Source organism: Macrotis lagotis, chromosome 1, assembly GCF_037893015.1.
Source record: "Macrotis lagotis isolate mMagLag1 chromosome 1, bilby.v1.9.chrom.fasta, whole genome shotgun sequence".
In the NCBI taxonomy this organism is placed as follows: domain Eukaryota; kingdom Metazoa; phylum Chordata; class Mammalia; order Peramelemorphia; family Peramelidae; genus Macrotis; species Macrotis lagotis.
In genome coordinates this window covers 780,713,482-780,736,200 of record NC_133658.1, presented here as the reverse complement: position 1 = coordinate 780,736,200, position 22,719 = coordinate 780,713,482, and the positions used below count along the sequence as shown (strand labels likewise).

Genomic DNA, 22,719 nt, shown 5'->3' with positions numbered 1-22,719 from the left:
CCCGGGGGCGGGCGGATGAGCCGGAGTGACAGGGCGGTCCGAACCAATGGCCTGACGAGAGCGGCTGAGTGACGGCGGCCTCCGCCCGTGGGGACGCCGGAGAGGTAGAGCGGGGCGGGCAGAGGACGGCAGGGCCGGAGAGCAAAGAGGTGGCATAATTTATTTATTTTCCTGGAGGAGAAGTTCCGGAGGTGCAGGTGGGGCCAAGCAGGTGAGTGCTCCCCGCCGGGGGGGATCCTCCTGTGCAGGTGGAAGCCGGGGAGGGGCGCGGCTCTGCCCGGCAGGTGAGGCCGCGGCCCGGGCTGTCTGCGCGGTGCCAGGCCGCCGAGCGCCTCCTCTCCGAACCCTGCGGAGAAAGGGGTGGGGGGCGCGGGCCCGGGAGGCCTGCTGACCTTAGCCGGGCCGGGCGGACCCAGAGCCCACCAGCCGGACGCTGCCACCCTCGGCGGCTGCAGGCTCCGGCCCCCTCCCGGCCCCGCCCCGGTGACCCCGGCCAAGCACCGCCCGCCACAAGCGCGACCTGCCCCATCCCCCACACTGACCCCCGACCTGGGGCTTTGCTCCCCGGAGCCCCTTCCTGCGGCCCTGCCCCCCTACAAAGAAGGCCCCTCCCCACCCCCCAAACCAAGCCGAAATGCCCATCCCCAGCTGCACCCCAGCTGCACCCCAGCTCCATCCCCAGCTGCACCCCCAGATGCACCCCAGCTGCACCCCAGCTCCATCCCAGCTGCACCTCAGCTTCATCCCAGCTGCACCCCAGCTTCATCCCAGCTGCACCCCCAGCTCCATCCCAGCTCCACCCCCAGCTCCATCCCAGCTGCACCCCAGCTCCATCCCAGCTCCACCCCCAGCTCCATCCCAGCTGCACCCCCAGCTGCACCCCAGCTTCATCCCAGCTGCACCCCCATCTGCACCCCAGCTCCATCCCAGCTGCACCCCCAGCTCCATCCCCAGCTTCACCCCAGCTGCACCCCAGCTCCATCCCAGCTGCACCCCCAGCTTCACCCCAGCTGCACCCCAGCTCCATCCCAGCTGCACCCCCAGATTCACCCCAGCTGCACCCCAGCTCCATCCCCAGCTTCACCCCAGCTGCACCCCAGCTCCATCCCAACTTCACCCCCAGCTTCACCCCAGCTGCACCCCAGCTCCATCCCAACTTCACCCCCAGCTTCACCCCAGCTGCACCCCAGCTCCATCCCAGCTGCACCCCCAGCTTCACCCCAGCTCCATCCCCAGCTTCACCCCAGCTGCACCCCAGCTGCACCCCCAGCTGCTTCCCAGCCTCTTCCCTCAGGGATACCCCGCGGTGAGGTGACCAGCAGCGGTGACCCAGCCCGGCGTGGCCCAGGGTTCCTAGTCAGAAACTCTGGTGACAGTAATAATCGGAGGACAACTTGATGCCAGGACAGCCCGCCTTTGTGGCGAGGAACTTCAGCTCATTGCATGGAAGATGATCCTCATCGGTTCACCCCCTTCTTACCCCCCCCCCCCCCCTTATGTAAGAATGCAGGGATGTGCAAAAATTAGTCCCTCCATGCACTTTGTTGACTTTTCCTTTGGATTTAGTGTTTATAGTTATTTTCTTGTAGTATAGCTTAACTAATGCCCTTTTTAGAATCTTTTGAAGGAATGTTACCAACCAGAATTTACTGTAGTTACTTCCAAATCGTCTAATTCTGTCTACCAGCTATTCTTTATGTTCAAGAAATTCTGTCTCCAAAAACTGATGGAAGTGCCAGTGCTTTCCTATCACCCTTCAGAAAAAACGAAGACCTTTTGCTAGAAAACATCCCTTTAAGGGACAAATGGTAAAATAAACAAACAAATAAATAAATAAATCCCTTGTCCTCATGATTTGTACCTTTGATGAGGTAATTTCTGTGTTTTGGGGAGGGGAGAAAGAAAATTAAACTGGAGAGACAGAAAGTACTGATTCTTTCCTTCAATTAGTTATTAGGGTTTAAAAATAGAGCAGCAACACTCAGAAGTCTTTCATCTTTTCACGTTTTTTGAAGATTGTGAGTAAGAGACTCAGTGGCAGAATTCCTCCTACCTAGGCAACTCTTGGGAGGAGAGCTGAACTGGGACAACCCAGCAGAGATGAGTTGGCAGGATAACCGGTCTGAAGCAGAAATTCAGACAATGGCGGGGGCTCGTAGCCAAGTTTCCAGGGCTACATTAGGGAGCAGGTTAGATTATTTTTTTTCAAAGGCTTTAAGTAAAAAAAAATGAGGAAGCTGAGCTGTCTGCAGACTCTGCAAATGGTAAGTACTTGACAAATCAGAAAATAATGTTCAAAAATGTGCAGTAAGTATTGTCATAGGTAACAGTAATCCTATCACTATTCAACTTTGCATACAAAGAAGAGCAGAGCATGAAATATGTATAGCAGGTCCACAAATGGAAACAATTAGTAAATTAATCAGGGGCTATATTTACCTTTCTATTGTCAGTTCTGATAATTTATACCAACTGCCTTTTTTTTTTAATTCTTAGTACATTGAAGTCATTGCTGGCTATCAGAATGAGATAAAATGCTTGAACTTTAAAAAATGTGAACATTTATGGACCTTGTTCTTAGGGAATTGACTAGTCCTAGATTTTTCAAGAAAGGAATTTTGAGCTGGTTATGAGAGGCTAACATATTAAGTCTTCTACAGCCTAACTCCAAATTAAATTACAGCCTCACCTCCAAACAAATTTGACATCTGAAACCATACTCTCCTTTTCTGACATTGCACTATACTTTCCCAATACTATTCCATAAGCTTGACAGTCTCCCTCTACTCTACCTCCTGTCCACCATTTTCCATTGTTCCAATTTACACCTCTAAAAATCCTAATTGGTTAAAACAAATATCACCTCTTGCACAAAGATATACTGATTAAATGTTAAGAGTGAGGATCAGCCATTGTTATCCTGGAAATGTCATGAGCAGACAAAAAAGTTCCCAACTTATTGGGTGAACTCAGTGAGAAAGACTTATGGGAAAATTTGGACAAAACTTCAAAAGATGGACAGGCATGGAAGTCCTGTAATGTATTATTGGAGACATTGTTCACAGGTCATTTTAAATGCAGAAATCAGCACATGACCAAGAAAAGCCAGCATCCAATCTGCCAAAGAGCTGTAAGAATTATTATCCTGCCTCTGATGCTTCTTAACCTTTTTAAAAAACTGAACAAGTCAGCTAACCACAGTTTGCCTCTGGCAACAATTTAGGATTTATCTCCTAAGTCATGTGTTGGCTGCCATACGTGTCTCTGTTTTTAGTATTGTTATCTATCAAAAAGTCATTTATTAAGTGTCAGGCAGATACCAACCTAGGTACAAGGTCTATAAGAAAGAAAATATCAGTCCTTGTCCACAGAGTTTATATTGTATCGGGAGGGGATAGCATACTTATAAAAGTAAACGTAAACACATATGCATATGACTTCAAGGTAATGTTTGTGGGTGGCATTACTTTGGGAAACAGTTTCATGTAGAAGGCACACTTGAGTTGAATTTTGAAGGGAAATGGAGATTCTGGGCCATAGTGAATAGGAATTAGATTACTGGTTTGGGGAGGATGGCATGAGTAAGATTATTGGTGTCAGAACAAATTAAGATCAGAAACAGAACCAGAAAATTAAGAACCCCGGGGGGGGGGGGGTAGTGGTTATTGAGCTTGGAAATGTGAGAGCCCCACCCACCAAAGGAACAAAAAGGATTATATATATATATATATATATATATATATATATATACATATATATATGTATATATATATATATATATATACACATATATAATGTAGATTTGAGTTTAGGTCATAATTGGGTAGGGGGTCCTTGGGGATTACACTGGGCTTGTGGCTGGGGGGGTTACAGGGTAGGAATAGGGGATGTGACATTCATTTATTAGGCAAGGCCTATTGCTGGGGTTTGTCACCGGAACAGTTCTTCAGGTTAACTGTCATCTCATTAAGACATAGGACTAGTCTGGATATTTGCTGTCTCAGCAGAAAGGAAGGTCAAAGACAGGGTGGGGACTACAATACAAATGGTCTGAGGAAAGGGAGAGGAACTGCAGACAAAATGGAGTTGCTTTCAGCTTTCTCAGCTTCCTACAGTGAGACTGTTGATTTTCCTTTTTTGCATTTCTTGAATTCTCTCCCTTCCCTCCTTTTGACCTTGTGACCATCCACCGAAGACCCTTATCACTTGATCAACTGCAGTGTCTTGCTGGTGGTCTTTTGGACAGAAGCCTCTCTCTCTGTTCTATTCTATCCTCCACTCAACTGCCAAAATAATCAACCTGCCCCAGCCCACCTTTCTAAAACCCATCTACCTTCACCTTCCCACTTACCCTACAATCCAGAGATGATGGCCTTCTTGTTGTTCCTCACACAGGACACTCACTGTCTTTCAACTACAGCCATTTTTATTGACTGTCCCTTATATCAGGAATTTGATTCCCACCCATCTCTGCCTCCTGATTTACTTGGATCTCATTTTTTTTATAGGAAGCCCTTTATTATTCCTCTTAATTCTAGTGCCATCCCTCTATTTGCATGTGCTTTTCCCTATTAAATTATGAACTCAAAACAGGGACTGTATTATTTTTCTTTGTATCCCCAATTCTTAGCACAGAATAGTAATAAGTATCTATGGACTGTGCAAGGAAAAGGAGATTAGAGACTGAATATTCTATGTAAGGAACAGCATAAAAATCAGTTTTGCTGAAAGGATATGTTGGAGCCAGGTTGTAAATGGCCAAACAGAAGAATTCATATTGTAATGGGAGGAGATAGCATACATATAAAAGCAGCTAAGGAGTGAGTTTTGGAATGAAAAAGTCAGACTTGTATTTTAGAAATATCACTCCATATATTATAGCTATATGGAGGAAAAAATTGGAGAAGGAGCAAATTTGAGTCAAAGAGATCAATTAGTCAATTTCAATATTTTACATGAGTAATGAAAATGGTGGTTTGAACTTGGGGGGGGCTACTTACAGGAGTGGAAAGAAGGGGATTATGCAAGATATATTGGGTGATAAAATGGACAATCCTTGGCTGTTGGTGTTGCATATGTGGCTGAAGGAGAGAGAAAAGTTGAGGATGACTCCAAAGTTGAGTGTTATCACTAATCCTTAGATGTAAATAAGAGGTTTGGAAGAGGAGTGGATTTTTGGGAAAAGATGGTGAGTTCAGTTTTTACATGCTAAGTTTGAGATACTTATATCTTTTGAAATACCAAATGATCCAATATTTTCTGATACACTTTCATCCCTCTAAAATAGTTTTTCTAGGTCTTGTGCCAATCCTGAATGAACCGAATCTGGTAATGAATTACATTCATACAAGTATTTTGACTTTATTTTTTACATCTCTGCCTCACTTTGTAGTTTGGAGAGACTTAAAGCAATGTTTTTTTAATACAGAGTGTGGATTGGCTCCACTAAATTAACTTATGGGGGGCATTACTAGGATCTTGAAGTTCAGAGTGTGGGGATAAGTCTTTTCTTTCAAAAGAGGACTTGCTGCTGAAAACAGATTTTGTAAACTTTCTTGCCAATCAGGGCTTGTTAGTGTCTGTATGTCTGCTATGTGTTCCATGATAGGGAACATACAAAGCAAATGAGAGAGAGCTTTCCAAAGCCAAAAGAAGAACTTATCCCATGGCAAGAGTTAGCTTTTAAGTAGAGGAGGCTATACTAACAGAAACAATTTTTCTTCAAGGTCTCTTGTGACCAGGAAGCATGAAAGGAAGATAATAGTCATGACATCACTCAGAGCCTCTCTGTAAACTGGATAAATAAAGGAATGACTTTTAAATCAAAATTGCTTCTTTTCTATGATGTATCTTGAGTGTTATAAGAATTGTGTTATTTATCCATTTTGATGTTTTTATATAAAATATTGGATCAGCCAAATTTACCAACTCTGGCTTATCACAGTAAGGATGAGGTGGTACTACACAATTTAAACTTCTAGAAGTGTCTAACTTAAGGTCCATATTATTTATCTGTGTTTATGGTATACCAAGATTCCATTTTCTTCTTTCATTAAAATTTAATAATTCTTGGTTCTAGATAGTATCTTAATCTAGGAACACATTGTAAATATTAAAATTCTATATATTTTTATGTGTTCAAGAATAAACTGTACTTTTGATAATAATAAAGGTCAATATAAACACCAGTACAGGAAATGTTATAAAAGCTTTTCAAATAATTTTCTTACCTAGTTGATTTTAGTTTGAAACTTAAATATCTCTTGGGAGTTCTTAAAAGATAGTTTGTTTTAGCAAGTTTGCTTATTGGTCCATTTTCTGCTTTAGCTTTTGCATTCTCTGCAAATTTTTGTGAAACCAGATTTTTATCCCCAAAGTGTTCATTTTCTGCCCTTCTGAATCTAGTTCTTACTGACCTCCATCCCAGCAGTGCCTCATTGCAATTCAGAAGATAGTTATTCCACATGAATGCTTAGAATAAAGAGAGCACAATAGGGGAATTTTTCAAAATGATATTAACCACATAAGGACAACAAAACAAGGGAAATTGCTAGAACCTAGAAATAAAAATGAAACATCACAAAATCCTTTGAAATAGTAATAATGGAATATTATTCAAAGTTTTTCCTTAAGGGTTTTGCATTTGCTAATATATACTAAAATGGAGAGGCTATAAACATTGCTATTTAGGGATGTTGTGAATTCACTGTTTCCACCTAATGTCTCTTAAATTCCATCTTTATGCCCCTATGGAAGAAAATACTTTTTAAACTGTAATTACCTTAGAAGGATTGTTCATACTACTGGAAATGAATAGTCTGCTTACTTTCAGACATCAGCAAATTCAAGAGAGGAGAAGCATTCAAGGATGGAGAGAATTGTTAGTAATCATACTATTGTAGACATACCAACAACAATAAAAAATCTATTTGGAAGAATTGGACCAGGAATTTTTCATTCCACTATTTTCAGGCTATACCATATTTAAACCTTCTATATTTTTATATACACATAGGTAGTCATATACATACATACTTAGAAATGTAAATGTGCATGAAAGAATTCTATAGCTATGTCTTATAGATTTTCTATTTTTTCCCTTATGCTAACTTATGACATAATAAGCTCTCAATAAATAACTTAAATTCTTCTCACATTAGAATCTGAATATGACTTCTGAATTTTGAAAGTCTTCTTTTGTAATAAAAATTCTTACTAAAATGGAATTAAAAATATTTCTTATGTAACAGAAAGATTTTTACTGTTAAAACTTTCACTATCATATGTCAATCTCTACCATTCTCCATCAACCTTCACTTTACCAGATTTGACTCTTTTCTTGTATTTTAGGTCACTGAGGATACTCTGATAAAATACTTGCTAGATGCTGTGTTTACAACTTCTTCAATGGTTTTGTAGGGGATTGCTACCATTCACTGGGGAGTACCATACTTAAGTAGGAAGCTTCTTCCAGAAAGAAAAGACAATAATTATTGTGTTTGGTGTTTCTATTTCTTTGTTTCTGTTCTTTTTTTTTTTTTTTTTTGTTGCTCCTGTATAGTTCTGTGATTAGATCTCTCAGCAAAGCTCATGTGATGATTATGATGTTTCCTTCAAACTTGTTAACCAGCCAACACCAGGAAGTACAGAACCTTGGTCAAGAGTATGCTTATTCTAGTTTAATTTAGTTATATATGTGTAGTTTATATTAGATTGCTTTTGGGGAAGGGAGAAGAAGAGAGAGAAAAAACGTGAAACTCAAAACTTTACAAAAAATGTTGAAAACTATCTTTGCATGTAGTTGGAAAAATAAATATATTTTTAAAGACAAAAAGTATTTGACTTTTGTTTAACTGTTACCTATTTTTTTTGCAGGGCAATGGGGTTAAGTGACTTGCCCAAGGTCATACAGATAGGTAATTATTAAACTGTTATGTATTTTGCTTAAACAAACAACTGTCTCCCTTTTTCATCTCCCCCCTCAACTTGCAATACCTAAGTTAATTCTAATTTTTTTTAAGGACTTAACAATCCCCTTAGCTGAGTTCAGTTCTCCTTCCCTCAAGGTGTCTCCTTTTTTACACTTTGGATAGGGTTGGAGAGGCACTTGACTTCATCAGAGTCAGTTAGTCTGAGCTACTCATTGGGCTTGATGAACTTTTTAAAAACTTTTTTTGTTTTTTTTTTTGGCAAGGCAATGAGGTTAAAAGACTTGCCCAAGGTGATAGAACTAGGTAATTATTAAGTGTCTAAGGCAGAATTTGAATTCAGGTCCTCCTGATTCCAGGACTGGTGCCCTGTTGCACCACCTAACTGTGCCTTGAGATGCACGTGAATAAGAGACTTATTGGAGCAGAATTCCTGCTTTTTTTTTTTTTTTTTGCAAAACAGCAACTTCCAGACTGGAGAGAGAATTATGAGATATGGTAGACCTTGGTTGACCTTGCCCATTGTAACTTCTTCATCCTTCCCCATTCCCCAAATAGCACATCACAATAACACATCTCTAACTCTGTGTCCTTTATATTTTACAAAAAAGAAAAAAAGACTTTCAGAAAAGAATATTTTAACCTGACTTGGTTGCATTTTTCTAGTCTTTGGCCACCTTTGGCAGTCAGGAAGATTTTCCTTAACAGTAAATATTAACTCTTTACAGTCCTTGCCTAAACAACTAACAGATTCTTCAAGATGGATCCTTGTCCCTTTCTTAAGTACATGGTAATAGCTCATATTTGGGGTTTTCTATCATTTTGCTCTTGTTCTTCCCACCTGCCCCAATTGCTTCTACAATTACCAGGGCACACATTAATCTTTGTTTTAATCCCAACCTTTCACCTATTTTTCTTATTCTTCTTTGAAAATTTCAAGTTTGACATCTTTTTTAGGTAACCTAGGTCAATTGAATGCACAGTAATACATTGAGCAGTAACAAACATAATGGAAGGATTACTTAAAACTTTTTATATGACACAAATATTTTTTTATTATTATTTTTCTTCTTTCACAGATAATGAAGGGGACAGTTTTCTAAAAATATCTGATTTATTCACAATACTAACTATGCAGTCTTGTTTTATATTGCATAGACCTAGGAATTATAGATGAGTTTATTAAATCATCTTGCTCATTCCTCAGAGATTGCTTCATTATTGCTCTGTAGTGTTTTCTAAAGGCTATTAGCTTGAGTAGTGTGATTTTTTTAAATAAAAAGTGAAACTATCTCTAACTTCAATTTCCTCATCTGCAAAATTAGGGTTTTAAGTCTCTTTATTCAATGGTTTAGAATATAGATTTTATTTCTATTTTTTATTCAAAATATTCTAGTAGGGGAAAGTATTTGAAAAACAGTAACAGCAAAATATGAATAATATCTGACAATAGTTATTTCTTACAGAAAGTTATAAAAGCACAATTAACTATTTGATAGTTCAAACCTTTGAGTGCATTTGTTGTTATTATATGCTTGTGTTTTAAATTATGACAGCCTTTCATGGTGTTTTGGTATTTAGACCCCAAAGTTTTGAACTAAAGGTGGATAGAGTGAAAAATACTTTAAAATAATTTCCTAAGGAACTTTTTAAAAATTAATTTAAAAAATTAACCTTTTTTTTTTAAACTTTGAACTTCAAACTTTGACTTAGAGGTTCCCAAACTTTCCCAAACTTTGTTGACTCACATTGCTCTTAGTACCTTAGGAATTTTTTCATGGTACCAGCAGCTAAAAGAAGTTTCAAACAGTTATATTTATTCAGTGGTTGGGTTCAAACAATTTAAAGATGATTTATATCCTAACACCTTAGTAACTGTTTGAAAAATACATACACATATATCTATATATTAACTATATGTATTTTTATAAATAAACTTAAAAAATTGTTTTTCTTTCAGTCTTAAGTAACTTCAATATGTGTACTTGTTGGGTACTGTATAATTGGAAGCTGATTGTGGGTACCACACATTTTTTTCCTCTTCTGTATTGATTTTTTTTGGTTGGGGCAGTGGGGTTAAAGTGACTTGCCCAAGGTCACACAGCTAATGAATAACAAATGTCAGAGGCTGGCTTTGAACTTGGGTCTTCCTGACTCCAGGGCTGATGCCACCTAGCTGCCCCATCTGCATTGATTTTTTTTTTTTAAATCACACACCGAACAAGTTTTGCAAAGATTAAGCAAATGGATTTCAAGGAGTTACCAATGTAGCTGGAAGTATGAGTAAACAAAACAATATGAATTAAAGAATGTCATCAAAAGGACTGTGGTACAATTTAAAATTGGAACTCTGATCTACGTTAAAATAGTATGTTTCTTCCAAAATTTAAAATATTTCTCAATGCCCCTGCAAATTAGTTGCATGTACAATGGGGATAAGGGGCTGTTAAATAATTAAACAAATGTCTTCAGCAAGTTGGGAGTATTGGCCAACATCTAGGATACTCTGGACCAATGCTGTCAAATCAGATTTTCATATTCAGCAAACTTGTGGCCATTTACTCACCAAATTCCCATATTGTAGACTGATTAAATGTTAATAGAATAAAAATGGATTTTTTAATAGAATAAATGATTAGGTACAGAAATGTGAAGTATAGTTGAGTCAGACATATTTCTTCCAGAGTTATGGGATAGCAGGATTTGGCAGTCAAAGGAAGTCAGCCAAGTGAAATCTTGTAAGGCGACACTGAGCTGGGGCAAAGCTCAGACTTATTGACTTCCCGATCCTGTATGGCTTTATCATTAGTGGTAAAGACTGCTAAGAATGGCTGTCTATCTAGAGGGTGAAAAATTATAGGCCTTTAGATTGAGACCTGGAACAGACCTTATCAGAATGTAACTTCTTCAGCTTCTGCAATTCACAAAGTTCTCTTTAATTTTCCCAGTGACTTTCTGGAAGCTTCTTTAAGATATCCTGTGATAATTTTTTAAAAAATATCATTGTCAACAACAAGAGTTGTTATTTTTTTATTGTGCTTTCCTCTGAAATCACTGTCAGTTGTATTGTTACAAATTGATAGTTTCCTGTGAGTTCATAGGTTTAGAGCTAGAAGAGACCTTTAAAGACTAGCTAGTTCAATGGCTCCCAGTATTTTTGAGCATGAGAATTAATTATTTTTTTAATATTAGAAATTCTCAGGCTTCCCATTATTGTACTATTAACAACTATTGATTTTGAAAATAGGAATATAGAATTTTGTGGAGATTTCTATATACATACATACATACATACATATATATATATATATATATATATATATATGCATGCGCGTGTGTGTGTGTGTGTATGTATGTCTGTCTTGTCTATCTATTTAGCTGTGACCCTTATTTGGAAATTGACATTCAGAGGATGTCTAGAAAGACCTTGAGCTTCAACATATGAGGATTATATGAAGGAACTGATTATGTCTAGTTTGGAGAAGAGAAAACTTCCAAGGGATGTTATAGGATCTTGAAACGTCTAAAGGGCAGTAATGAAGGAAGGTTTTTGTTTGGTCCTAGAAGCCAGAATTACATGCAACTAGTGGAAATTACAGAAGCAAATCTAGTCTTTACATAAAGGAAAAATCTGATAGTTAGAGCAAACCAGAAATGGAATAGGTCAATTATTATATAATTATTACATGCAATATATCTGCTATAACATACTTAGAAAAGAATCCACTCCATTGTTAACAGTTTGATTAATATTTTAATTTCTTAATACATTATTAAATACATTTCAATGGTACCATTTTTAACCCTGCTTACTTTTCTATTATTTTGATGATCCCTGACCCTGTTTTGAGATTCAGGCTCTTGTGAAGTTTACAAGAGAAAAGCATTGGATGTCACTTTAATGATTGCTGCTGATAAAAGTGCTAACTATATTTTATAGTACTCTGTGTAATGTGTTAGGGCCTTAAGAAGAGGAGATAATAGGAAATCATAAAATCAAACTGTTAGGAAACTCAAAAGACATCTGGAATTATTGAATATGCATATTTAACATACATAATAACTATGTGTATATAGGTATATTCCAGTGCATACATATATGAGATATATTATACAAGCATCATATATGTAATATGCATATATATATATATATATATGCACACACTAATATATACTTTGATGGGAAGGAGAAATTCCACTGGAGTTACTAATCTTAATATAGAAGTGAACATTTAGTGAGAGAGTAGGGAATCCCCTTTCCCATGTTTACAAACCATATTTTATATATGTTATTCTCAGCAAATTTTATCTGTTGGTTTGGAGGCATGAAAAGACAATGCCAAATAGTAGATAAAGGACCAACATTGGAGTTAGGTAGACCTGGGTTTTCTTCTGGTACATACCAGCTGCTTGGCTATAAGCAAGTCACTTAACCCCATGAAAACTGATCAGATAAATAGCCCATTTTCATTGTTAGAGAAAGTCTTAGAATGAGGATTGGAATTAGAGTTAGAAAATCTGGATTTAAATTGCAACTTTACCATTTACTTAGTAATATATAGCAATATGATCATAGATAATTTAGGAAATTAGGAGTTTAGTGTTTTAATAATCTATAAAATGGGAATGAAAATACTTGTACAACCATACGTTATGATACATTTGTAAGAAAAGTTAAGTAAATAGGAAACAACAATGTAACTTACCAGGTACTATTATGATTAGTCTCCAATAGTGGTTTATAGTTTTTCTTGGGGTTTTTTTGGCCATTCTTTATCCGAAAACTTAACTTTACACCCCAAAGTACCAAAGAGGCCTTTTAAGTGGTAGCATCATTTCAACCTTAGCCATTTTGGTGATAGTTGTTTAGAATTTATGCCATGGGAAATGAAGATCATGTTTTTTTCCTATTTTATTTTCCTATTTTATTCATTTATTCTTTTAGTTTATTTTATTGACAAAGGGAATTTCTGGTGAGTAAATTTTCTTGAATTATGCAGTTCCACACCAACTCTGCAGCTTCAATCTAAGTAGCTATCTAAGTAGCTAACCTGAGAAGTTAAATGACTAATCCTGGGTCACATAATCAATAGTAAATTGTAGGCTTTCTTAACTCCAAGATCAACACTTTGCTGACTGGGAATGGTTCCTCCCATTGGAGCTTCCATTATACTCCCAAAATTATACTGTAAATTTAAATAATAAAAGAATACAACTTTGTTTCTGTCTCTTCTCAATGGGCTGTTTGGCATAATGGTTCTTCATGATTGTTGAACAAAGTTAGTTTAGATGGAAATATGTACTAGATGTGATGGAGATTGATTTGATTTTTTTGATTGATTTTTTTTTTACTCTTTTTTCCCTTTAGGATCTAACTTGTGTTTCTAGCTGAGTAGAGAGCTATAATTTAAAAACAAAGTGCCAACTAGGGATTATCTTTGGTCTCTGTACTTTCTAGTGATCACTCAATAATTTCACATTGCTGTGAAGGTAAAAATTGTATTCAAGTTGGAAAAAATGAAGCAGTTGAAAAGAAAAAGGAAAAGCAATTTTAGTGTTCAAGAAACTCAGACCCTTTTGAAAGAAATTAGAAAGAGGAAAGATGTCATATTTTCCAAGCAGCTTAATACAACCATTAATGAGATGAAACGAAAGGCTTGGGAGGAGATTGCTGAATGTGTGAATGCTGTGGGGGAAGGAGAACAAAGAACTGGGGCTGAGGTGAAAAGACGCTACCTTGACTGGCGAGCCCTTATGAAGAGGAGATGGTTGAAGGCAAACATGAAGCTGGTAGAATCTGGCATCCCCCTTTCTTCACCAGACTTCAATGACTCTCTCACTGAAGAGTTGGATGAAAAGATTTTGTTTCTAAGTGAGTCAAATTTGGACTGGCAAAATACAGCTGATTTCAAAGTAGCAGATGGCTCTTTGACAGAAATCAAAGAGGAGGAGGAGGAAGAGGAAGAGAAGGGTCCACAACATTTTGAAGTAAGTGGTTAGCCTGGTTCTGTATGCAGTGTTGGCACACTGGAGAATATATATGTGTGTGTGTGTACACGATCATATACACACATATGTTCAAATACAAAACGATATATGCATAGAAACATTTTTCCTATGGTAGTCTTTAGATTTTTATTTCTTTTTTTTTTTTTTGCAAGGCAATGGGGTTAAATGGTTTGCCCTTAGCTGCCCCCTAATTTATTTTTTATTTTTTGGTTTTTGCAAGGTAGTGGGGTTAAGTGACTTGCCCAAGGTCACACAGCAAGGTTATTATCAAGTGCCTGCGGCTGAATTTAAACTCAGGACCTCCTGACTTCAGGGCCAGTGCTCTATCGACCGTAATTTTTTTAAAAGTTGAAATGCATATGTTTTGACATCTGTGCACTTTTACTATGCAGTTTTATTTTGTGTGGTTAAGCAATGTTGGAAATTAACATGCTTTCTCTGAAATTGTAGATAAATAATTAAAACTCCTTTTTTTCCTCCTTGCAGTTTGAAATGGTGGAGGAGGAAGAAATGTTATCCTCTGTGGTGCCAGATTCCAAGAGGGAAAACGAACTTGATCATTTCCCCCACATCAAAGAGTTTGGTACACTCTCCTCCATACAGTCTCAGTCTGCTTATGATGATTCTTACTTACTCATAAACTTGGAGAAACAGAAGCTGGAGATAGAAAAACAGCGGCTGGATATAGAGGCTGAAAGACTGCAGATCGAGAAAGAGCGCTTACAGATTGAGAAGGAGCGCCTGTGGCACCTGGACATGGAGCATGAGAGACTGCAGGTGGAGAAGGAGCGGCTCCAGATCGAAAGAGAAAAGTTGAGGTTACAGGTTGTCCACTTGGAGAAACCTGCTCCAGAGAATGATCTTGGCCAGGCAGAAAAAAACATTCTGCAGCCCCTGGATTTAGAGACTGAGAAATTGAAACTTGAGAAAGAACGCTTGCAACTAGAAAAAGACAGGTTGCAGTTTTTGAAGTTTGAATCTGAGAAACTTCAGATTGAAAAGGAACGCTTACAGATAGAAAAAGAACGACTCCATATTCAGAGGGAGGGACACTTGAAATGAATTTTCTAAGTTTCCATAAGTATTGGATATCATCATGTAAAGGTTTATAAGTCATAGGTAGACTTTCTCTAAATCTAGTAGCAACGAGAAGGTTGCTTTTTTTTAGCTGTTTTTTCTGTCAGTTTGTTAGTGTATTTAAAATGGAAAAAAAGCTGTAGTAGTCAATTACTCATCGTGACTAGGTAGTACATATTTTATGTGATAGAGCTTTTTCACTATAGAAAAAACAAATGTGCTATTCTCTTCCACTTGGCAATGTTACTTAGGATGTTGTGTAATACGTGTCCAGGATTCATAAGCACCTTCATGTCTAGGCTAATTATGTAATTTGAGTATTATATTAACTTTGCTTCTAAAACCACAGACAATTAAAATAAATCCATGCTGGTTTATGTAGAGGTACTTAAATGACTAAAATATTAACTATTATATGTGTAGAAATGTGTAGTTATAGTGTATTGAATGATAATCCTCCCCCCCCCCCCCCCAGTGATAATTCTTTTTCCCCACAGGCACTTCAGTTCACAAACAGCCATTTAAGACTCAGCAGTTCAAGAATCTGTAGGGATTTACCTAAAATGAATTATATTCAAAAACTGTTCAACTTATCCTGATGACTTTGTATATTTTTGTCAGTGTCAGACCTGTGTAGACACAGCTGCAGAAAAATTAGCTCCCTTTCTTCTTGAGTCTTGCAAAAAATGTATCTTCTCCATGTTAACTAAGAACTGGAACAAGTAAATGGGTGAGCATGATAGAAATTTTGCAGTTATATGTGAGTGTAAACTCTGCTGCAATTTTTAGGCTTTTAAAAAAAAGGTTTTTTGGGGGGAGGTGCATGATACTTGTTAAGACAAAATGGATTTTTTCTCTGTGCCCCATTTAATCACAGAAACTAAGGATTTATTTAAATTGGTGAAAACCCTCTCCCTAATACTGGAGGTGCTTCCTCCATGCTCAGGTCATGACTCCTGGTCCAACCAGAGTGGGTAGGATGGGGGTGTAGAGCTATTGCTTCCTGGTTTGGTTCTGGGAATTAGTCTTCCATTGATCAATTTAGCACCTTTCATGAGCACTACATTCACTTTAAAACAAATAAAAGAAAAAGGGAGGGGTAGAGAAAATGGAAACATCTTTCAACTCAATCTTTTGTATTTTCTGTTTTGTAGAACTGAAGCCTAGCACTTACTTCATGTCACACATTGACAGAACTTGACTGGCTGTGTTTTTGCTCCTTGTGAAAATCTAAAATGGCTTGCTGATGTGTAAAACAACAAATGCCATAGGTTACACATATATAGGTTATGTGTATATAGGTATCTTTGTACTTCCTGACTCTGCAAATAGTGTTATTTTTCTATTGTTGAAACAACCACTTCTGCCATAGAAATAAATTTACTTATACTGATGGCCTGTGGGTCTGTTATTTCACATAGAGTGCTCAACTAAGGTGAAGGGGATTGTGGAATCTGGGACCTGGATCTCTTGAGAGAGGAATCAGTTATTAGATCATAACCACCATCTAGGCCTAACCATGCATAATGTGGAATCCTCTATATGACATCCTTAGCAAGTGGTCAGCCAGCTTCTGCTTGAAGACCTCCAAGGGCAGCTAGGTGGTATAGTGGTTAGAGCACTGACCTTGGAGTCAGGAGGATAGGAGTTTGAATGTGGCCTCAGACACTTGGCTCTTACTAGCTGTGTGATCTTGGGCAAGTCACTTAATCCTGATTGCCTCACATTCAGGGCCATTTCCGGACCTTCTGTCTTATATCTGGCCACTGGGCCCAGGTGATTCTGGAGGAGAAAGTGAGACTGGTGACTTAGCACAGTCCCCCCCCCTCTCAGATTTAATTCACACGCTTGTGGCATCACCTTCCAGATGTTGTGGTCTTCAAAAAGGAAGGACAAAACATTGAAGACCTTCAAAGGGGGGGGGGGGCACTGCCTCTGAAGCCAGCCCATTCAACAGAAGCTTTTCCTTTTCATCAAACCTATATTTACCTCTCTTCCACTTCCATTCATTGCTCCAGGTTTGCCCTCTGGGACCAAACTGAGTCTACCTCTAATGGAGATAACAATAGCACCTATCTCCCAAGGTTGTTAAGAGGATCAACTGAAATAATATTTGTAAAGTGCTTAATAAATGTTTGTTCCCTTCATTTTTACTGCTTTCTCATAACTCCCTTCTCTTATTTTTTCTTTGCCAAGTCAGTTTTTACAAGAATATAAAGTTAGACTCTAAGTCTGGAATACTGAATTTTAGAAGATTTAGTCCTATTCCTACCTCATTTCTGCCCTCCCCCTCTTTTTTTTTTCCTACTGAACTCACCATGGTTTCCAATTATTTGTTTCACTAGTAGAATGTATTCACTGGAATGATGAAACCTCAGAAAAATTAATGCTTAAACCCATTAATTTTATACTTTATTGATTTCCCTCATGACTGATTTGTGACCTCTGATAATCAACAGCCCTCCTAGTAGAACTAAAACAAAAAAAAGTTTGATTTTCTGTTAAGAATAGACCTTTTTGGGGCGGCTAGGTATTACAGTGGATAGAGCACCGGCCCTGGAGTCAGGAGTACCTGAGTTCAAATCCGGCCTCAGACACTTAATGATTACTTAGCCGTGTGGCCTTGGGCAAGCCACTTAACCCCATTGCCTTGCAAAAAAAACAAACTAAAAAAAAAGAATAGTCCTTTTTGACTCTCTTGTTTATACAGTGTATAGTACTATGTCTCAGCACCTTTTTAAACCCTTTATGAATTATTCCCCTTGTATCACTTAAGTTGCTTATCAATAGAAAATAGAAATCATATGAAAAATAGTTATTTCCTCCCTATACCCTAATCCCTTACACTATAATAAATTTCAAGTGCCTCTTAATTAATTGCTCTACTTTTTGACAGTCAGCTATCCAAATATAGTATTTCTATTTACCCAAATACAAATGATCCCCATTTGCCATTTGCCTTTTTTCCAAAAACTTAAAAAGAAATGATTCAAAGACCCCTTTGAGTCTTATCTTTTTTCCTTTTTTTTTCAAGGCAGTAGGGTTAAGTGGCTTGCCCAAGGCCACACGGCTAGGTAATTATTAAGTGTCTGAGGTTAGATTTGAACTCAGGTTCTCCTGACTCCAGGGCCAATGCTCTATCCATTGTGCCACCTACCTACCCCCGAGTCTTATCTTTTTTGAACTTGTGGCTCCCCAGTTTCAGTTCTCAATGGATTTTTTTTTTATAATGTGAATATTGAATGATGAATGATTACCTTCAGCTGCTACTTCTACAGGGGTAAACTTGCAATCTAATCTCCAATTTCTGCTATAGTCCTGTATTTCATCTGCCAAAGACAACATTCACATGGAGGTCTTAATGTCATCTAAAACTTAAAACCAAAAGGTAAGGTTATCTTTTTTTTCTACAAATTGATCCTCTTTTTTCCCCCTCTGCCTTCCTGTATGTGGCATATAAAACATGAAATGGCTGAGAAATGCAAAGATTTGATTTGAGCATATTGATTTACCTAAGCAGTACATGACAATTGCCCAAAAAACCAGGACCAGACCTCCATAGCTTAGACCTGAACCATGAATATGAGGGAAGACAGACTTTTATACACTGAAAACAATTAAATAAGGTCGATTAATTAAAATGAAAATACAACATTAGGCAAACTGGTTTCTATTGGATGAAAAAAATTTTCCAAGGTGGGAAGGGGAGAGGGAATAGGTTGCAATTCCCTGAATTCAGAAAATACAGTGTCCCATTCCTTGCAGGTGTCTACAAACAATCAAAGGAAGATGGAAACAATTGATCAGTATGGGGATTATGTTTAGATAAGACATTGGGTCCAGTGAGATGTACAGTTGTGAGAAAACTTGCTTCAGTCTTTAGATCCAAGCTTCTGATCCTAGCTTTAGATCCTACTTCCTCTCTTAAGGGTCTCTAACCAGCAGATAGGGGTGCTCCAGTTCCCCAGCTCTGCAGGGCTAGGATCAAACAATGCAATAAGAGTTTTTCCCAATTCCCATAATTGATCATTTGTCCTAATCTCAGTTCCTACCTCCTAATCTTTCTGATAGCACTTTTTACACTTCCTTCACTTTTCATGTTCAATCTACTTCCAACCGTAACTTGTACTGTTTTTAATTTGTTCTTTCTTCTCCATTCCCAAAGCAGTGAAAGAGCAGTAAATTTGGAGCCACAGACCTGGGCTAAGTCAGTGGTACTGCCACAAACGACTTGTGATTCTCAGTAAGGCTTAACAGCTCTATGGATTTCCTTTTCCCCCCTAGATAGAAGAGAAGGGGTTGGATTAGATGACTTTTTGAGTTGCTTTCTGTTTTCATGGGTGGGTATGTGTATGTGTTTTTGTCTATGTGTGTGTGTGTGTGTGTGTGTGTGTGTGTGAGAGAGAGAGAGAGAGAGAGAGAGAGAGAGAGAGAGAGAGAGAGAGAGAGGAGGGCAGAGCCAAGATGACTGAATAAGGCAGGAACTTTGTGAGGCCCCAAAATTCCCCTTTAAACAACTTTAAAAGAACTACTCAAAATAAATTCTGGAATAGCAGAACCAAAAGGATGGGGGAAATAATTTTCCAACCTAAGATAATTTAGAAGGTTGACAGGAAAGCTCTGTCTTACTGAAGTGAGAATGGACAGCAATCCAGAGTAGGTGTCCAGGACAAGCAGTGAGACCCTGATCCGGTAAGCCTGCAGTGAGACCCTGCCCCAGCAAGCCAGTGCAGGCTTTGAGGCAGCAGCAGTGACTCCCAGAGCTTTTAGCTCTCCAAAGGTAAGGGGGTCAGACAACTGGTCAGAAGGAGATTACAGGGAACACTTTGCTGGCATGGAGTACCAGATTTCTTTTGCGTTGTCCAAACAGGGCTCTGGGGCAGTTTTGGTGAAGAGGAGCTCTAACACACCAGAGCATGTGGCCATAGTGGAGCAAGGATTCTGATCATAAGTCCAAGGCAGAAAATAGTACTTGTGGTCACTCACAGACCACTTCATAAATGAAGAGAAAGAATCGCTCTCTCTCTCTCACACACACACACACACACACACAGAAAGAGAGAGAGAGAGAGAGAGAGAGAGAGAGAGAGAGAGAAAGAGAGAGAGAGAGAGTGCTGTGATCAAGAGTCCATCCACAATAATACACTATTTTTTTTTTACAGATGCCAAAGTATTTTCCATTTCAATGCAACAAATGTTAAATAGCTACTATTGGCAAGGCATTGTGCTGGGTGGTGAGAGTAGAAAGACCAAAAAGAATAGTCTTCTTCCCTTAAACTCCTCATCCCAATAAAAACAAAAACAAACCATTCTACTTCAGACATACACTCAGAATAACTGTTCCAGGACCCTTGCCTCCAATCTGTCTCCCCTCCAATTGAGCACATTTATTCGAATTTATCCAGTATTCGAGTGCCAGATAGATCTACTTCCAGTATGTCATTAAGAGCCAACTTGGTGTGTAGGAAAGATCACTGGCCCAGGAGAAAGGAGATTTGTAGTTCCAGCTTTGCCACTTACAAAACCCTATCACACTTAATTTCTCTGAGCCTGTTTCATTATCTGGGGATAATGTCAGCTTTGCTCTTCCTAAATCACAGAGTGATTGCAAAATTCACATATAAATATATGTGAAAGAGAGCCAAGATGGTGGGGGGAACTGAGAATTTCTACTGAGCTCTCCCAATTCTCTGAGCTACTTTTTAAAAAATGCCTCAAATCAAATTCTGAGTGTACTTTAAAAAGTCATAAAATTCATTTTTGCAGCCCAGGACAGCTTAGAGGGGTCAAGGTTTGCCTGAGACCAGTGGTCAGGTTGCTGGTTCCAACCTCTCCATGGTAAGTAGTAGCAGCAGTGGTGGTGGTGCCAGAACCAGTAAGGGGACTAAGATTTTGGTCAGAAAGATATTACAGAGGATCCTTTTGCTAGTACTTGGCTCAGGCCTTGGCACCATTTCCCCGCAGTTCTAGAATGGAGAGGAATGGTTACTGTTTGTGGTTGAGAGAAAGCAAAGGACCACAATGCAGACCAGGAGGCAGTGATCAGAAATCTCTCTGGATTCTACCACCTTAGAAGTTGTCTTTGTGGGGGCAGCTAGGTGGCACAGTGGATAGAGCAATGGCCCTGGAGTCAGGAGTACCTGAGTTCAAAATCGGCTTCTGACACAATAATTACCTAGCTGTGTGACCTTGGGCAAGACACTTAACCCTATTGCCTTGCAAAAAAAAAAATCCTAAAAAAAAAGAAGTTGTCATTGAAGCAAAGATCTTGGCATATAATATTCTGGAAGGAAAAGTAACTAGAATTACAATGAAGAATAATCTACTTGCCAAAACTGAGCATAATCCTTCAGGGGAAAAAGAATATTTAATGAAAGAGGACTTCAAAACATGCCTGATGAAAAAACTAGAGCTTAATAGAAAATTTGACTTTCAAATATAAACTCAAGAGGAACATAAAAAGATAAACATGAAAGAAAAGTCAAAGGGACTCAATAAGGTTAAACTGTTTACATTCCTCTGTGGAAAGATGATACATGTAATCTCTAAGAACTTTATTAAAGCAGTTAGCAGTAATCTATTTAGATAAAGGAATTGAGTGTGAATTTATTGTGCTGAGATGTGCTCAAAAAAAGAATGAAAAGATAAGAAAGTGAGGCACAAGGAGAAGGGAGAGGGAAATAGGGAAAATTACCTCTTGTAGAAGCACATAGGCAAGAATGTTTACAATGGAAAAGATGATGGGTGTGGGGGTGATTAGCAGGCAATGCCCATACACCACCATCTAGGGAATTTGGTACATTTTGTACTTAATTCAATTACATTTGGTAGCACAATTACCAGTTTGTGACCTTCAGAACTACACATTAGGGTCTTTCTTGGATGATTCACTATAGCAGGGTTTGGCAGAAGAAAATCAGAAAAGGTGTTCCCTTGAGATATCTTCATTTAATTCATTAGGGAGCTTGGATAGTTATATATCTGTTTGTGCCCTTGAGCACCAGAACATTGTTTTACCAAGTGCCATGGGAGTGGGAGTGGATTAGGGACTGGAGAGGATATTTAAGCACTTGTATTTGGTTCAATAAAGGAGACCTTGGAGACCTTGGTGTACAAAGGGAGAACTTGTCTCCCTTGTCTCCTGCCCCTCTACCTCTCTCCTGGGGAAGATTAAGGGATTCTGAAAAGGGACTTAACATATGATGTTTGAAGTAGGACTCAACATATGGCACCATACAGGGACAAGAAGACGGAGTTATCTGAGTGAAGGCTGGTGTAAGGATCAGCAGATACAAGCAAAGAGAATCCAGGTGACATCTCAGAGCAGAAGACTCTGGAGAAAGTAACAGATTGATTGTTACCAGGGGCTGATTTTAAGTTGGAACAAGTTGGTGTAAAGAAAAAGTGAGAAGACAAGTAGTATTCAGCATTAAGGAACCAGCAAAAGTGAGAAAACAATTAAGTGTTTAGTATTGAGGAGCCAGCAGGAAGTGGAATCACCCAGGCAGCATGTAGCAGATGGAGTTTCTTCCTCAGCAGCAGTTGGTACCAGCTTTATGAACAGGATACGGAGAACCTGCTTGCTGTTCTTTTTGTCTCCAGCTGTCAGCCTGAATGCACTATGTGCTAAGGTGATCCAAACCCCTAAATCTACTGTCAACTTTAGAGACTTGTCTTTGCTGCAGACCCTGCTGCAGACCCTGAT

At 38.7% G+C, this 22,719-nt stretch overlaps 1 protein-coding gene across 3 annotated transcripts; it reads left to right on the top strand.

The window, feature by feature from the left end:
- Positions 1 to 16,824, top strand: MSANTD4 (Myb/SANT DNA binding domain containing 4 with coiled-coils). Of its 3 annotated transcripts, XM_074216588.1 has the most exons (4): positions 1 to 211; positions 7,876 to 7,916; positions 13,297 to 13,916; positions 14,424 to 16,824. In XM_074216588.1, the coding sequence occupies exons 3-4, from the start codon at positions 13,446 to 13,448 to the stop codon at positions 14,997 to 14,999; spliced, it is 1,047 nt and encodes a 348-aa protein (XP_074072689.1). In that variant the 5' UTR covers positions 1 to 211; positions 7,876 to 7,916; positions 13,297 to 13,445; the 3' UTR covers positions 15,000 to 16,824. The 3 variants fall into 3 exon arrangements, with proteins under 3 accessions (XP_074072689.1, XP_074072691.1, XP_074072690.1); XM_074216590.1 differs by lacking the exon at positions 7,876 to 7,916; XM_074216589.1 differs by lacking the exons at positions 1 to 211; positions 7,876 to 7,916 and having other exon boundaries at positions 7,924 to 13,916.
- The last annotated feature ends 5,895 nt before the right edge of the window (positions 16,825 to 22,719 follow it).